This window comes from Pteronotus mesoamericanus, unplaced genomic scaffold, assembly GCF_021234165.1.
Source record: "Pteronotus mesoamericanus isolate MK-2021 breed Mesoamerican mustached bat unplaced genomic scaffold, CSHL_Meso_final scaffold_54, whole genome shotgun sequence".
In the NCBI taxonomy this organism is placed as follows: Eukaryota; Metazoa; Chordata; class Mammalia; order Chiroptera; family Mormoopidae; genus Pteronotus; species Pteronotus mesoamericanus.
Window position 1 is genome coordinate 61,848,711 of NW_026555321.1, and position 18,953 is coordinate 61,867,663.

An 18,953-nucleotide genomic window follows, 5' to 3' on the forward strand; every position below is an offset into this window, starting at 1 on the left:
ACAGTGTCTCCTTTGTCTAAAACCAAATGGACTTTTTTCCTGACTATAAACCAAAAGTAGGAAAGCTGCATTTGATGGCAGCTCAAAGATGGGCTCATATTACTCAGAGTAAATGAAGTTCTAAAATAAATTATCACGTAAGTTATCACATAAGTATATCACATATATATTCATTGGCAATAAATGAAACCTAATTACAGATTCCGAAGACTGTTCCAATTTCATCTTAAGCACAAAACACATTTGTTGAGAAGAATACCATTCCCAGTTTAAAATGGCTATGGATATGAAAGTTCACCACAACCCACTGAAGTGTATCAAAGGAGCACTGAATTAATCTGTGTGGAAAAAGTGTTCCAGGAAAAGGAGAAACCCTGATACAAACCCTCCCAACACCGTGTTCATGTGCTTCCACTGTGCTTTGTGAATAAGAGAAGGAGAGGACAGGCTCTTTGTTCAAAACCCACACATTCTGTAATTGTCAAAAGGACCTGTTGTAGAAAGTCAGCTTACTGTGTACAATTTTACATTTCTATCCCCACTTTCTTTTCCTCCTCCAATCTTGCATAATTTTGTGGGAGACTTGGCATTTTAGGTTATTTGCTCAATGGGGTAAAGAAGGAAAGCACTTGGATATCTGAAGTATCACGAAAGCATGAACTACAAACGTTGGCCTTTACACCCTGTACAGAGGGAAGCTGCTCCTGGAGCTGAACTTTGTTCCTCAAGCTGCCTACCCAGTCACGGAAGACTGAGCGCAAGCCATTTGGTGCTGGACACTTTCCTTGTAGAGTGTCTGCTCCTCTGAGAGGATTTCAAAAGATCCATATACTGAACTACTCTTTGCACTGAAGGGTTATTTTAAAATCCACTTATACATGAAAGGAATACGACTATATTTACTGACATAGTCTCAAGATTGAGAACTTTGTTGTTCTATTAAGCAAACCTCTTAAGGCAAAAGAACTTAGCCTGAGATTCTCATCATCATAATAATGATGTCACCACTCTCACCACCAACTGGGTGCAATTCATTTGCTTTATGTGATAAAGAGGTAAATATGCCACAAAAGAAACCTAGAGTTCTGGCTGGGGGCTCAGTTGGTTGGAGCATCATCCCATTCACCTAAAGTTTGTGGGTTTGATCCCTGATTGGGGCATGTACAGGAAGCAACTGATTGATGTTTCTCTCACACAGATGCTTCTCTCTCTCTCTCTCTTCCCTCCCCTTCCTTCCTCTCTAAAATAAATACCAGACAAAGAAATATGGCCCAAATGAAAGAACAGATCAAAGCTCCAAAAATAGAACTAAGCGATGAACAGATAGCCAACCTAACAGATGTACAGTTCAAAACACTGGTAATCTGGATGCTCACTGAATTGGTAGAGCATGGTCACAAAATGGAGGAAAAAGTGAAGGTTAGGCAAAGTGAAATGAAGAAAAATACACAGGGAACCAACAGGAAAGGGAAGGAAACTGGAACTCAAATCAACGATTTGGAGCAGATGGAAGAGGTAAACATTCAACCAAAACAGAATGAAGAAACAGGAACTCAAAAAAATGAGCAGAGGCTTAGGAACCTCTGGGACAACTTTAAACGTTCCAATGTCCAAATCATTGTGGCGCCAGAAGGAGAAGATGAAGAGCAAGAAATTGAAAACTTATTGGAAAAAATAATGAAGGACAACTTCCCCAGTCTGGCCAAGGTAATAGACTTCCAAGAGATCCAGGAAGCTCAGAGTCTCAAAGTTGGATCCAAGAAAGCACATGCCAAGGCACATCATAATTACACTACCCAAGGTTAAAGATAAGGAGAGAATCTTAGAAGCAGCAAGAGAAAAGAGGAGAGTTACCTACAAAGTAGTTCCCATAAGACTATCAGCTGACTTCTCAAAAGAAACCTTACAGGCAAGGAGGGACTGGAAAGAAGTATTCAAAGTCCTGAAAGACAAGGACCTACATCCAGAATTACTCTATCCAACAAAACTATTATTGAGAATGGAAGGGCAGATAAAGTGCTTCCCAAATAAGGTCAAGTTAAAGAAGTTCATCATCACCAAGTGGTAATTATAAGAAATGTTTAAGGGACTCGTTTAAGAAAAAGATCAAAAAATTTGAACAGTAAAATGACAACAAACTTACAACTATCAACAACTGAACCTAAAAAAAACAAAAACAGAAACACAAACTAAGCAAACAACTAGAACAGGAACATAATCATAGAAATGGAAATCAGAGGGGAGGGAGAAGGGGGCGAATGGGGAAAAAGGTACAGGGAATTAAACAGGGGGAGGTTAAGAATAGTATAGGAAATGGGAAAGCCAAAGAACTAGTATGTTTGGCCCATGGACATGAACTAAGAGTTGGGGGGGGCAGTGAGGAAAGATGCTGGGGGGAGGGGCAGTGCAGTGGGGAGAGGTAGAAAGGGGAAAAAAGAAAAGGTAAAAAAAAAGAAAACAAAACAAAAGACCTAACACCAATGAGATTCTCAGTTTACAATGTCCATGTGAGTTTTTTAACTCACCATTACAGTACGGGTTGGATGGATTAAAGTTCATGGGAAATTCATGCGAAACCTGAAAAGAGGAGAAAGAGGCTGGTGAGGCTGGTTTTGCTTCTCTAGGAGGCAAATCTGTAAGTTGGGATTTCCTCTTACCTGCCACTGGGGAGGTATCTGGGCTCCAAAACCAAAAGCTGGAAACATCTTATCACTAAAAAGAAAATTTTTAAAAGGTAAAAGGTTTTTTCAAAGTAGAATTTTATCTTTACTCATAATAAAACCAATAGGATCTCCTTTTTTAAAATTTTAAAATCTTTAAAAAAAGATAAATCAAAGATTACCCATAATAACCAGAGAAAAAGTGTTAATATACAGCAATTCTCATTCTCAGTATTTTTATGTGATTTGAGGGAGGAAAAATATTCCTTTACATACATTTATACAAATGGGGTTCATATTCCCGTATTTTATAACATATTCTTTTCTACTTATACACTGTATATTATTTCATTGAATAAATATGTAGATAAATCCATAAAGCCGTAAAACCAAACGGTTTTTCATTTGTTTACAGTAAACTCCTGTGGCAGTAAAACCTAAGCTCCACTCACATGGGGTTATCTACAGCCACGTAATAGGAATATTCATACACTGGCCACAGAAACATGGTGCAAATACCACATACAAAACTATCATGTTTATTCAGCAAAATGAATGACTGTTTGGCCCCAGCAGTTTAGGAATGAGGGACAGGGACCTGGATCAATAGTGTCCTGCGAATGGTGCAAGTATTCCCTGGGTGGACTTCTCCCCGCGTCCTGCCACATAAACCTCTGGATTAACAAGCTCATTTCCTACCAGGGACAACCTTCTCCATGTAAACTTTAACAGCTCTTCTTGCATTGTGAACTGAACCTATGTAACATGTCAGATCTTTTCCCAGATTGTAATCTGTCTCTAACTTTGTTTACAGTATCTTCCCCTTTATAGTTTTAACATTAATTAATATGAATAAAAATTTTTTCATGATTTCTGCATCCTCACTGCCAGACTGTGAGCAATCCACATCTATTTTCTGTGGGTCTGTTCAGGGTTGTCTTTGCTATTAAACACAGTCCACCTGGAAAAGGTCCAGATATGAAGCAGACCAATACTCGTCCATTTCCATTTCCGTTCTTCACCTGATAACAGACCACCCAAACAGAGCCCATTCAGCTGATCCCAGCTCCTCAGCCAGTATGGTGTGAGCAGAAGTCATCTGAAGGGACTCCTGGGAGGGATGCACACGCACCCTGGCTCCCTCATCTTCTACTGCCAGAGGACCCAGGACCCACAGCAGCTGCCTGAACCCAAGGTGGATGCTACAGGTTAAGGAAGACAAAGCTACCCTCTCAGTATGAACTCTTATCTCTACCCATGAACACACAAGGGAAACAAACCACTTTGTTTTTGCATGTCCACTTCAGCAGCTTTGCTTGCAATTTATATGGAATAGTATACTAACCAAATTGAGTTCTTGTCCAGTTTCACTATAGCTCCTTTCCCCTGAAATGCCATCTCTGTCAAATGCCAAGTTCACATACACACTTGGGTCTATTTCAAGACTGTTGCTTTGTTCCACAGGTCATGTTCTAATTCCATAATCTTAACTCACATGCCTGTAAAATGTTCTACTATCGGCTAAGAACAAATTTCCCATTTCTTTTATTATATTTTTTTCCTGAAAAATTTCTTGGTTATTCTGATTCATTTTCCTTCTAGAATATTTTAAGAATTATTTTGTCAGGATTCCACTGCAATTTTGATTAAAGTTGATTAATTTAGGGAGACTTCATATCTTACATCATTATGGCATCTGTCTATCTAGAATCATGGGCTATCTTTCCATTTAAATAAGTCTCTTTCTCTGTCTCTCAGTACAATTTTGTAGTGTTCCCTCAGTAAACACCCTAGATATTTAACTAAATTCATTCTCAATTTTTATTGCATTTTGAATTGTGATCTTTAGTCCACCATAACTTCTTTAATCAGTTATGGCTGGTAATTGAGAAATTGTTGATTTTTTATTTTATGTTGTCTCTGACCACCTTTCTGAACTCTCACTACTTTCTCATATTTTTGCTAAACTTTCTCAGGTTTGAGTCCATTCCTTACAGGTCTGCTAGAGTTGATGTCTAGAACTGTTTTGATCTGCTGCCCCTGTGAGGAGTGGCTGTCCCCTTCCATTCACAGTTCCTACTCTATTGTGATTTCCTGCCTCTTGAAGCCAACTTTGGTGAGTTAAAGTTTCCTTAAAAAGTGATCCTTTAATCTAGATTTCCCAGTGTAGTAACAGAAAGTTTTAACATATAATTTTTAATGGTTTTTTTTCCCTGAATCTATGCCTATAATCACCCTCTCATTACTAATATTCTAACGATGTTTTCTCTTTCACTGGGATCACTGTTGGCAAAGACCTGCCTTGGATTTGTTCAACTTGCAAAAAACCACCTCTTCCTTTATTTAATAATGTGGTGGATATTTAGAACTCTCCAAGCCATTCCTTTCTGTTCAGAGGAAGTTAGTGCAGCTGGGAAAGCACATTGCTGGTCAGGCTCAACGCTGCCTCTGCCATTACCAGCCAAGGGACCTAGACAAGGAACTGCCCAAACCTCAGGGTCCTCTGCAAAGTGTGGGTGACAAGAGTACCCCTCCCTCCACAAGGATGTGAATAGATGAACATCACATAGAAAGTGCTTAAATTGTCCCCAACACTTATTAGCTGACATGTGTATAGAATCTGCTATTATGATGATGTCTTTACTCCCTGTTTTTTAACTTAATTTTATTGAAGTTAGTTCATTTATATTCAGTTCTTGTTTAAAAATAAAAGCATGTAAATGAGAAATTCTCCCACATAAAGATAGTACCATGTACAGTCTTCTCATTATCCTCTATTTCTAGAAAGTCTGATACCACACTTTGGTCTTCTCTTTGATCTAAGAATTTTTAAACTTCCACATGGTAAATTCTCTTTAGTTATTATACCTTTCTCGTTAACTTCCGGGTGGCAGTCTGAGAGAGTGACCCTGTGAATGTTTTACCCTTTACATGAGCCCCATTTTGACTGTGTGACTTTGAAAGTTTTATTATACTTATATTTTCAATGGAAGTACTTTGATACTCTGTTATTAAGCATGTCTATGGCTAAATTTTTCATTTTGGATTATGTAAGAAGTGCTCTATAAGTAATTTTTTACTGTTTTTATGAATTCTGCCTTAAATTCATGAGGCTAGTACTGGGATTGCTATCTTTGCTTCAGGTTTATTTGCATTTGCCTAAAAATCGCCTCTTTAAATGTCGTAACAGATTAATGAAAAGCTATTCAATAAGTAAGGGCTTTTGTCATAAAATAAAAGGTAAAAACAAGTGAACTTTTATACTGTTCCCTAAGAGATCCAGAATAAAAAATTACTAATGCCCACATTTTTTTCTACTATTTAGCAAACCTTCAAATGGTCCTATTTAAATCTATTTAATATCCATCCATTGAGAATTCATTCAAAATATTATAGCAATTAGGTCAAGTTATCCTTCAACATTTGTTCAAAGTCACCATTAAGATGATTTTACTGTGACTACCAAGGAAATAGATGTGTTAAGAAATAGTGTCTATGAGTGTTTACAGAATGTTTTATCTGGATTTCAATACACAGATAACTTTTCCCTAATGAGTAAACCCCAAGTAAACTAGGTCAAAGAAACAAGTCTGCTGACTGCAGTCAGCTGTTAAATTAGTACATTGTACCTAATATACTGTAAATGACCACAGGCCATGATGAGAGGTCAAAGGCGAAAACTAGGACTGCCACAAAGATAAAGATATGAGAAAGACACTCCCCCAGCAGTCTATCCCCCTAACTCGATCAGAGAACAAGCAGAGGAAACAGAAACTGCTCCTACCAGGAGTGAGGAAAACAAGGCATACTCACGCATCATAATCTTGAATGACTAGTCCCACAGACCAGATAGCAGTCAAGTACTCATTCACACCGTTGGGGCTGATGTAATGAAGGGAGTCAGGAGACCGTGGGTCACCATTGGAGCCAGTGAAGTCCACCCCCACCTGCAAGTAACAATTGCAGCCCTTACTAATGAAGGTAGGATGTCTACACTGACGTCTGGGAGAGGATCAGGAGGTGAGACACAAACATGCATTCTGAGGACTGCAGCTGTTTCCTCACAAACACCTGGGACCACAGGTAGTTCCAGTCAAATAATTTGAGCCGCAGCATGAAACAGCCTGCCATTCCCATTTGCTAGGTCTCTTAAATCATGAATTATTACACCCATGACTTTAGCTGCAGGGCTTGTATTTGTATGTCTGTTTTTAATATTATTAAACTTACTACAGGATAATCACTGCTTTGTAGATAATCTACTTTCTGTCAGAAAGAAGGAACAGATCTTATTAACACAAATGAAAGCTTCAGGATGTACGCAGACCACCTGTCTAAGGGAAACGCCCCCCACACAGTGTAAATTTCATCAGTTTTGCAGGAAGAGAAAGAACACTGTAAAATGGAAGTGTTCTTACACACACACACACACACACACACACACACACACACACACACACACACAGAGTGTAAATTTGATCAGTCAGTTTTGCAGGAAGAGAAAGGACACTGTAAAATGGAAGTGTTCTTCCTGCAAAAATGACTCCGAAAAATTCAGTGAGTTACTTACAGTAAAATTCAGCTGACATCCTCCCATAATATAGTCAAGGAATGTGCATTCCACTGTAATCTAAAAGCAAACAGCAATAGATAAAACGTAGGCTCTCCTCCTGTACGAGAGAAACAAAGAGCTCTCTGGCAAAATTTTTTAACAGTTTATGACCTCAAGAGAATTGATACAAACACGTGGAAACTGCCCCTACACTTAAGTTTAAACTCCCCCCTCCATGTCATGAATTGGTTTTTACTTCAAGATAATTAGAGCAATGTTAGGATTAGAACAATAACGGTCAAAATTGGAATATACTCACTTTACATTTTGAGAAATAATTAATCTTATACATTGAGAGCTTTAATAAGCATAATAATCAAGATGTTTTTAAAAGCCCACTTGTCTGTTATAAGAAATCTCTTAGATAACTCCCCTCCACTCCTAACTCATATCATTCCTGTCAATGCAGTGCGAAAATACCACAGGGCCGCACATTTCCTAAGGTAATAAAAAACCTTAACATCCTGTCCTTTGCTAAAATGTTGTGAAACCTTGGAAGCAAAGTTACTTGAAAGACTGCTTTACTATTTGCTACTCTGTTCTTTTCCCTAACTTGCCTAGATGCTCACGTGATTCTGCCCCAGATGCAGATGTGTTTGATAGGCAACACTGACAGAACTGGAAATGGGGCTTCATTACATGAAAAGTGGTCAGGGTCGACTAACCTCACACTGCTTCACACTGATGACACCTGAATTCTTGTAGCTTTTCTTCTTCTGTCTCTTTTTTTCATTTATGCATTCAAATTCAATCTATAGTGAGAAAAGACAAAAGATTTGTTCTCACTATTGATATTAGAAATGTCAACGTGAATTTATTTTTTTAAGATTTTATTTAGTTTTTTTACAGAGAGGGGAAAGGAGGGAGAAAGAGGGAGAGAAACATGAATGTGTGATTGCCTCTCATGCGCCCCTTACTGGGCACCTGGCCTGCAACCCAGGCACGGGCCCTGAGGAATCAGACCAGCAACTCTTTGATTCTCAGGATGGCACGCAATCCACTGAGCCACACCAGCTAGGGCAGAGATGTCAATCTGAATTTACATGAATGACTTTTTTCTCCTGGAATCAAACCACCTACTAATGTAGGTCTATTCCAAATAAAACTCTGAAACAATGACATAATACACTAAGTACGTGAAATAGTTATCTGTGAAATTTCCAAAAGGCATTCCTAACATTATATACCTTTAAAAATAGTTTGTAAATATAAATTTCCTTGTAAATCTTCTAAGTAATAATCTTGTTCTTTACAATAAAGGAATTAAAATATTTTACTCCCAGTTTTTACCCTAAGAGAACAAAAAATATGCTGCTTAGAAAAGAACAACAAAACCTACCATCAGAAAACAGAGACATATGAAGCCCAATTCTGTGGTAAAATACATCATCTCTTTTCACTGGGAATGTATGTTACAACCAGATCTAATGTTGTCCTCAGTACACTTCCTTCCCCGGACAGACCGGTCTTCCTTTCCGCCTCCTGTCCTCCTGTCAATCCATAAGGCTTGGCTCATGTCCTCCTCTGTTCTGGTCTTCTCTGATCTTCACCCATCTCTTTAAACTTCTGCAGCCATATAAAACTAACTTACATACTTTGTTATTATTCTCAACTATTTCATTTCATTAATATTTTTTCATAGCTAGTATAATGATCTCTGATTTATACCTTCCAATTCTCACTGTCTTACCTAATAATAAGCACATAAGGTATACTGAGTGAACTTGATGAGTCACCTCTTCTAGTTAATAGAAAGCAGCTTATTTTTACTAATTTTCTAAAAATCAAACATTAAAAAGTACATTTGATACAATGATATAAAACAAAAGTATGTTAAATTTTTTGAGGGTTCAGGATCCTGGCAGAGTCTGAGTCATCATCAAAGAAACTAATTATTGAGTATTTCAGATGCAGAAATGTTCTATATAGAATTCTCACTGCTCAAAGGCTGCATTACTTCATGTACTCACACTCTCATAGTGCCACCAAAGGCAGGCGCTGTCCCAGGCACTGAGAAAAGAGATGGTAAGACAGAGCCTAGCCTTTAAAGAACAGGAGTGAGCAAGCCTGGCACTACGGCCACATTAAAAGCTTCATTTATCACAAATTAGCTGGATTTAGAAAAACTTTACGTGATTCATAAAGTACTGTACAGGTCATAGTTAGCTCATTATAGTCTAAAAGCATGTCATTTATTGATTCTGGAAAATGATAAACTAATCCCATTGAAACAACAATCCAGACAACTTCTCATATTTAGTTCCTTTGGGAGGTCTGCTTTACTTTAAGTGTTCAGGTTTTCACCATTTTCCATTAGTTCTGCCTTTTAAAAAAATCTTTAAGTGGAATATTTGCGGCTGAATTTTGCTGTTTTAATTCAAAGTCTGTTAACTCAAGGACAAATCAATGCTTGCATTGAAACCATAAATGGGATTTGAAAGCCTCTGCTCATCCCACCAGCATCTCTGTACTGGCTGCTTCTACTACCTGGGCTTTGTGAACAGCAGCAGGGACAGACTGGAGATCTCTATGTGACCCACTGAAAATTCTAGCCCTCTATGTTTGTTTAAAACTTATTTCTCCCAATTAGTTAAGCCAAATGCCTCGTAAGTTTTATTTGTTTAGTTTTTAAGTTTTGATCTAAACCTGTCAGCATCTTTTTTTAGGTCACATCACTCACATGACTTGGCAAAATAGACTTTCTCACCTGGCCATGACCTTTTTCCATGGCTGTATTTTCAAATGCAAATGCTATGTATATATAAAACACATGAGCATGTTTCAGGTCTCTAAGCAGCTAATAAACATTCATATTATTCTGTTTTAAGTTACAAAGAGCATAAACACCTTATCTCATTCAAACTAGAAAGGTAAATAAGATGAAAGCAATTTCTAAGTTTTACTTAAAAAATTCTGTGGAACAGCCCTAGCTGGTGTGGCTCAGTGGATTCAGCGACAGCCTATGGACCAAAGGGTCGTTGGCTTGATTCCCAGAATAGAGCACATGCCTGGGTTGCAGGCCAGGTCCCCAGTTGAGGGTGCAGGAGATGCAACCACACATTGATGTTTCTCTCCCTCTCCTCCTCTCTCCCTTCCCCTTTCTAAAAAAATAAATTAATTAAATTAAAAAAATAAAATTCTGAAACAGTATTAACCACACTGGTTTAGAGACAGAAAAGTTTCAGAGGCGTTCTTAGAAATATGTTGAGATGCTAAACAATAAAATAAATGTAGTGAGGGCAGACACATTGTTACCAGTAGATAGTTTCTCCACAGTGCCAGGGAGTCTCACCATTGGCCAAGATGGTGCCAGGGGGAGGTTCTTACACTGGGCGCATGGAAAGCTAGAAATATCTCCTAATATCTAGCTTGGGTAGGGCCCAAGCGTACAAAAAGTAGCAAGATAATTGGATAGTGAAAAAGCCCTTCCCCACCCCTACCAGATTAGGTGTGGTACCAGGGCAAGGTAGGCACACGTGCCACAAAAGTCAAAATGGCACAGGGGGAGGTACTAGACCCAAGAGGCCAATCAATCTAGCTTGGGAAAAGAAGGGATTGGTTGGGAGGTGGACCCACCTGAAGTGCACAAAAGTTTGAGAAGCTGATTGATCATTCTGAAAAAGCACCTGGTCTGTTCCACACCCAAGCTAATATAATCCCAGGGGAACAAAGAGGTTCTCTCTCGCTCGTGACTTGCGGGCTCACTCTCTTGCTTGCTCACGACCTGGACTTGCATGGTACACTTGCCTGTTCTCTCTATGGGTAGCCCATGGCTTCCAGAAGGAATTTCTTTCTTTCTCTCGCTCTCTCTTGCCCACCTGGGGATGCTCTTGCCCACACATCTGAGCATTCTCCAGCGACTATTCAACCTTGTGGCCTTAGCAGCCACATAGCCCATGACCATGTGGGCTCCACACACAGGCTCCAGAAGTGAGCCTAAAATGAACAGCAATTGGGAACAAGCTAAGCTACCTGGGTGGGGGACTATGACAGATTAGCAGGCACCTGTGGGCTCCAAAGGGCTGTACTTTAAATTGGAGCAGGAACTCTGGACACTGGTTTTTGTCTTGGTTTGGCTGAGGAGATGGGCTTTGAGATAGGAGTCTGCCATTCTCCCAGACTGTGCAGCACCTGCATAAAACTTCTTTCCTTCTGCACAAGCATCTGCCTCACACACTTGGCTCTTGTGGCAACAGGCAGCCAAATCCCTATTTTTTTGTTTGATTACAATATGATCTTAACATAATTAGGGCCATTAGATGGCAGCTCCATACTCCTTCATTTGAAATACCGTATCTGTGCTTTCATTCTTCCCATGGGTAAGGACAAGTCGGAGAGAAGAGCCAGAGGCAGGCTGTAAAAGTGGACACAATTTTTAAAAAGTATACACAAGTATTTATCCAGTGCTGTGGCTACTAATTATTGTGACCAATGAAATGCCAAACGCTTTAAAACTAAGAATTTTCAACCAAACCATGTGTGTTGTCAATAGCCAAGAAAACAAAACATCTAAATCTTGTGTAAACTCACACCTCAAGTATGAGTTTTGGGTCATCTGGTGACTAAACAAATAAAATCCACAGATTTCTGAGCATTATACAGTACAGAGTAAAACATGTGGTAAACATTTGCTATGCCAAGGGGAAAAAATGAAATACTAACTGTATGGCCAAACTGTCAGGTATTTTCAAACAACAAAAATGCAACTTACAGGTGAGTTCCTGGAGGCTTCTTTCAGTTTAGTCATGGTGGTTTGAAATGTCCCAATGAGATCATGTGACCCATCGTTATCATAGTCATAGCACTCTACCTAGAATTAAGTATGACAAAAATATATAAAAATCAACATAGCTGTGTTTAAAAAGTATTGGCTGCAACCAATGGACTTACCAAGAAGTGCCATTTTCATTCAAGTAAGTAAAAATGTTTAGCGTGCAGGTCTCCTTGGAGAGGTAGGAAATGACCTCCTGGAATCCTTTGGAATCCTAGTGACCCTGGTATGGGTTCCAGGCAGATCACAGGCAAATGAGAAACAAGTACTATTCAATTTCCACATTAAGTACTTTCCAGTTCCTCTATCATGTCCTCTGTTAAGTTCTGATAAAATCAAAATGGAATTATATCTCTTCCTCATCCACTTCTTTACCTTGTTATCACTGACCAATGGCTAAAAGCCATTATATGGTGGAAGAGAGGAAGACAGTGTGCAGGCAGCTGAAAGGCATAATAGATGACTTAAAATCATAGAAAGAGTGTTTCATCCTGCCATCTGGCAAGGCTAGGCTTGCATGAGGGTTAGACATGATGAAGTCATATGACAGCACTCTGAGGATCACAGCTCCTACGATGAAAAGGAAAATTTGGGGGGAAAAGTACTGAACCCCCTTGCAAAGTTTCTGCTCCTACAGGAGGCTGGTGAAGTCCAGCCTCAACAGCAGCTCTCGCCCAGTACATCCTCTGTCTCAAAGCCAACACCACACAGCTGAATGTGTGATTCACATGCAGTTTGTTGCCAGGTGGACAGATGTAGTGGAGAGTAAATATTCACAAGAATACCTAAATATCGGTGGCAATGAAAGACTTAAGGTGATGTAAGCTGTTAGCAAGCAGAGGTGTTATGGTGAACAATGAATAACCCAATGTCTTCTTAGTGCTTTTACTTTCAAAATAGGTCATCTAATTTCTGCAAACCCTTATTATGTGTACTGCACGTATTAGCTATTAAGCTTGTGAAATAGCCAGAGGAATTAAACAGTCTTGGAAGACATGTCCTGTGTGGTGCCCAACATAGTTTAAAGGAAGGCTGTGCTAAGGACACTCTAATCCTTCTATAACTGTGATTGCCTGTATCTAAAAAGCTATTGGTACTGGCCCCATGCCATCTTGCTATCATTCTTTACAGAATTATGTTAATCCCCACGCTAAAGTGCTCACTGTATTTCATAGCATGAAATTAATAAATTTCATAAGCCTCACCAAAAATTTCAGGATTTATACATCTCATCTGACAAAGTGATTTTTTTCTTCTCAGTTCTATGAGAAGTGAATCAGGTACTTATCATAACAGGAAGTCTTAACTTTATTTCCATTTTTACTCAGGAAGACTAAACATTGATCAATGAACAAAAACAAAGAAGTTCTAGAATTGTAATTCTGAGTAACTGTTAAGAGTTTTCATTGGCTGAAAGCACTTTGGCCACTGACTAATCCTGTTTAACTCTTCCACTGTGTATGTGATGCTCAATTTTTAAGCCCAAAGCCCTTTATCTGACTCTTTAAAGTATTAGGGAAAAGAAAAAATAATGATCTTAATTATTTTCCAGATGAACTAAAATAAGATAAAATCAAAAACATCTTAACATTTTAATAATTTCATTTTAATAGCTTTTAAAAAATTTATGGACAACAGAATGTTACATTTTAGATTTGCATTCAAGAAACTACAATTTATACCTAAAGCAAAATCAAGCTTTGATAATGCCAAGATTTTATTTAAACAAAGCTTATGAAGAGCTAATACTGTTCATATGTTTAGTCTGCCTGAAACTTCAGGGAATGTAAAAATAGTTTTCAACTGTAATTTCTGATAACTCACTATATTGCTCCATTGAAGGTCAATGTTTGGTGCTAAAGAAAAATGTGGCATTTATAATGCTGGCACATGTTCAGATACAGTTTGACAGAAGATAATGTAATGATTGTGTCATTTAATTCCTATTCTTAAGAATTCGAATATTAGGACTACTGTCTGCTTTAAACAACAGTATCATAGTGTTTGTGAAATTGAAACATATGCATATATACATTGGCGCACATGTATATATGTAAAGAATGCACACACCACACAATACCACATCTACTAAGGCATTCCAACTTCAGGCAGGGTGGCAGCATGCAGGATTATTTCTCTGTCACTGGATGTTATGAAAATGATAATACATGCTAGAGTGCACATTCATACTGCAGCAAAGAAACTGCTGATGACTGCAACTCTTTCCTCTGCTCTATAACTTTATACACCTCTGAGCAGTTTCCAAATACCAAGAGAATCACAGATGTATGACTTCCTGATATTGCAGAGACACAGACAGTGATGATGTGGCAAACCAAGTTGTGTGTCATTAAAACAAACTAAGAAACTTTTAAGAATGGAAGGCATTCATCAGAGTAAGCTTAGAAAACCAGTGTACTTACTATAATAAAATAGCCCTGTAAGCAAGCCACTGTGAGCAGAAATTTAAAAAACATTGTTTCACCATTAACTTATTATAATCAAAGTTTTCATTTAGACATATTTTTCACAGCCTCTCTTGCTTCTCAGATCAAATGAAGCTTCAACTTACTACTTTTAATGTGAAAAGCAAAAGCTCTAGATTTAGTATAATAAAAAGTAAAATTTTTTTGAATTTTTATGAGTTTATTTGAGCCAAACTGATGACATATGTCGGGCAGAAAGATCTTAAACGCTCTCAGAAGTAATTTTTAGAGCTACTTTTCTACTCTTTATTTTGTACTGTATGTGCCTCAATGGTATGTAGATTATTTTGAGCTAAAGGCAACTGAGACTCTGTGGGCTCAAGAAAAATTTTGCTCATCCTTAACTATCTAGAAGACTTTAAAATAGGAGCCTGACCCATGATGAGAGTTATCATCAGCAATGACTTTTTACTTGTCTATATGGGAGGGCAAACTAATTATCACTGAACATGTGCTTTCCCTCAATGATCTTCTGAAGCTCCACGGTGGCTTACATCCTCCCTAGCTCAGAATGTCTACTAGACCTCAGCTTCCCTTTGTGTCTCTAACTCCCTCATGTAGGAGGGGTTCTCCTACATATGTAATTACAGTTGGTCAATTTCTCTTGCTAATTTGTCTTGTGTCTATTTGAATGTTAAACCAGCTAACAGAGCGTTGAGAGTAGCGGAAAGCTTGTTCTGCCCCTGCCCAAAAGCTAAATTTTCACTGCTGTTGGGAATATCACACAACTTATACTGACATTATTTTTTAAAGTTCTCTGCAGTTTTCAATAACAACAGCATCTGTACTGTGTTTAAGAGTTTAAAAAACTTCATTTTTGCTAATTTAATCCTTTTTTGTAGTGTAGACACTATTTTCTCCATTATATAAGTGGAAACATTAGATGACCTGTTCAAAATCCCTTAGCTGATTAAAGGACTGAATCAAGACTTGGACTGTGGTCTGATTTTCACTCTTCCACTTGTTCCATGCCATCAACCTCCCTGTTTTTGCCATATTCATTACAAAAAACAAAAACAAAAATCCATCTCAGTTTGCTGACACCAGAACATAAGAAAAGGCTTCTATCAGGAATCTTATGTCAACAAGTGACTCTAGTATAAAAATGTCCTTAAAATAATATATATTTTTGATACATGATTATAAATTAAGAACACTTTAGAAAATTCTTAGATATCTGCTGTTGCTCCCTGTTGCCACTGCCTTCCTGATCCTCTAAAACTGAAGCCACTTAAACGTCCAGTGTTTGTATTTTGCTCTGGAAATAAGTGACAGAAATGCCACTGCTGTGCTAGGGGAAACATCTGCTTTATCTGCGAGGGACATACCAAAGGCAAAGAGGGTAGTTAAAGGTCCTATTAATGGAATCTTTTTAAAAGGGAGAAAATTTTATATTAGACATTTTATTTTAAAAATAAAAAAGTAAAATAAAAATCACAATGCTGATTCAGCATTAGGTCAACAGATCAGTCAAACATGTTGACTCTTCAAACAATTTACCAATCAGAGACATCTCTACTTTAGTATACTTAAATATGAACAAAAGTGAATCCTACATGTATGTTAGTTACATCATGTACTTTTTCAAAAATAGTATCGCATCAATCACTTTTACAAAAGAGGTGAGTTTGTCTGTATAAATAATTTCAAATTACCTTAATAGTTTTATCCATATCTCCATAGCACAGTGAGTTAAGAGAGATTTTAAAAGGCCTCCAAACAGGATTCAAGTTGTTTTTAATAACCTATAAAAGTAGATTTTCAAAGACAAGTTAGGAAAGCATTCAGTTCATTAGCCTTTTGTTCTTGCCTTTCCTAGATTCTGCTGTGCTCTAACCAATCATCCTCCACCTCTTCAGCCAACTTTTTCACTGAGAAACTACCTAGGTCAATATTATACAACTGTTACATAAAAAATGTGACAGACAGGTCAATATTATACAACTGTTACACAAAAAATGTCTAGTTGTGATACATGCTAAGAAAAGAAAAAAAACTACTTGGGAAATACAACCACCCATTATAAGATACCCTTGTGTGAGAAATCAGGGTTTCCAGTGCAGCATATAGAGGACTCAAATATGAAATAATAAAGTCTGAGAAAGAACTGTGCTGGGTTGGATTTGGTTAAAGAAATAGTCTTACGTTTACAATTAAATTTTTTAAAACATATATAATAATAAACAGGTATAAACAAATATACATGCTTCCCAGCAGAGTCCACTGCAAAGGTCTAAATGCTATGATGTCCCAGTAGCAACGAGTACATCTAGCCCTCAGATCTTGGCATCTAAATGCCACCACACTTTGAAAAGAATAGGATCACTTCAGAGAAATGGGTTGTTCCAGACCTGGCACAGAAAAAGCACAGGGTGAACTGAGACTATAACATAAATTAAGAGAATGCTTAAAGACATAAAGATTAGGGGTCATGTTAAAAGAAGCCAGTGCCATTTGAAGGCATGCCTCCAGTCAAATTTAGATTAATTTGAGCAGCAAAAAGGGTAACAGTAATGAATTATAAATAATGAACACACTATATTATAATAATCCATGAGTCCACAATGACACTAAAAATAAAGAAGGAGAAAGTGAGAGAGGAGTATCTGCTAATATGCTTAAGGGACAGAAAATAAAGGAAAGAATCACTGTGTTGTGACTCAATATAATAACTGGTTCAGGCATGGATCATGAGTAGATGCTAAAGCCAGTGGGTGAAAGGTGGGAGAACAGCCTCAAAGTGCCACACCACAGACCACCTATTAATTACAAAGGGGTGGTCACCAGTGTAACCACCTGGGCAACGTTAGCATCATCAGTACCAGGCAGACTGACACTGTGGGTTCCCTGCTGGTGTACAACAAGAGACAAAGAGTGGTCCAGATGGCCACATCTGAGCAGGACCTAGCTGTGAGGAAACACAAGACTCCAGTGTGCTGACAGACTGGTCTTGATTATTCACGAAATTTGATGGCAGGAAGGTGCAGAAAAGCAGAAAAAGTCTTGTACTGGGAACATAATAGCCAAATGCAAAATGTGAGCTTTGATTGATCCAGGACACAACAAAACAGTATGCTTATAAACATGTGGGACAGCTTGAAAGGCCTGAAGAAACTGTTAAAAACCATGTTAACTCTTTCAGATGTGACTGGGTAGGAGAATGTCCTTGTTCTCAAGAAATTCCTATTCTACTATTTAAGGTGAAGAGTTGTCTGCAGCCCACATCAGGACAGCTCTGAAAAAGGGTAGTACCTATGTGCAAGTGAGAGAGAGAGAGAGAGAGAGAGAGAGAGAGAGGGAGGGGGAGGGAGAGGGAGAAGGTACAAATATACAGGGATGCATTTTCGTGTTCTTTATAGGGTTTTTAAGTTTTCAAAAAAAAACTTTACTAATAACTATGCAGGGTAGCATCCCCTCATCAAAAGAAAAAAGATCGGCATGGTGACCTGTGCCTCTGGCTATGCATATCTGAACGCAGATATTTTTATAGAAATATAATTTTTGTTTTATTTTTAAAGATTTTATTTATTTATTTTTAGAGAGAGGGGAAAGGAGGGAGAAACAGAGGGTGAGAAACATTAATGTGTGGTTGCCTCTCGCATGCCCTCTATTGGGGTCCTGGCCTTCAACCCAAGCATGCATCCTTACTGGGAACTGAATCAGTTACCCTTTGGTTCATAGGCTGGCACTCAATCCACTGAGCCACACCAGCGAGGGCTATAGAAACATAATTTTTAAAATAATATTTAATTACTACAATTGTGAAGGAAACCTCGACCCTACTTTTCAAATTTGGATGTTCACCTCTGTTCGATGAACCATGAGCCAGTTTCCATCAGATGTCTGCTTGTGGAATTCCAGATATGGATCTGATTTTCCAAATAGATCCTACATTAAAAAGAAAAAGCAATTATTCTCCTCTAAACCACTTTATGCCTATTACATGTTAATAACACCTGAAGTCTGCCCCCTCCCGAGTACAGATATACAGAGTACAGTACCACAGTAAATACAAACCCATCTCCTTCTTCACAGACTTGCTGACATCTATCTGGAGAACTGTGATGGTATTTCTGATATATGATTCTAATCCTTACTTCTCAAAAAACACAATGGCTTTAAAATATAGTGACCAATATGACCCATCAATATAATATATATTTGGCTGTTTTCATTATTAACATTGTTCATTTGCACAGCACTGGGTAGTTTTTATGTAAGCAAACACTAGTCATGCTAACTGAGGGACCAGCAACAAAATGGACTCAGAGGGGTTAAATTATTTGCTAAGACCACATATCTAATTATTGATGGACCTGACTCTTTACTCCATATCTTATCCATGTCCAATTTCACACACAAGGGAGCAGAGGTAAACACGTGGAGTATGCAACAGAATTACTTCAAGGGCACACATCTTTTTC

The 18,953-nt window shown here is 38.1% G+C and overlaps 1 protein-coding gene across 4 annotated transcripts in view; it reads right to left on the reverse strand.

The window, feature by feature from the left end:
* Positions 1–18,953, reverse strand: part of CPNE3 (copine 3) — a 50,142-nt gene that overhangs the window by 7,968 nt on the left and 23,221 nt on the right. For all 4 annotated transcript variants that reach the window (XM_054595416.1, XM_054595415.1, XM_054595414.1 and 1 more), the window contains 8 exons: positions 18,334–18,417; positions 16,185–16,274; positions 11,984–12,082; positions 7,938–8,024; positions 7,231–7,290; positions 6,474–6,607; positions 2,658–2,712; positions 2,526–2,577 (listed from right to left, as the gene is read on the reverse strand). In XM_054595416.1, the coding sequence (XP_054451391.1) occupies positions 2,526–2,577; positions 2,658–2,712; positions 6,474–6,607; positions 7,231–7,290; positions 7,938–8,024; positions 11,984–12,082; positions 16,185–16,274; positions 18,334–18,417 (661 nt within the window). The remainder of the gene's footprint in view (positions 1–2,525; positions 2,578–2,657; positions 2,713–6,473; positions 6,608–7,230; positions 7,291–7,937; positions 8,025–11,983; positions 12,083–16,184; positions 16,275–18,333; positions 18,418–18,953) is intronic.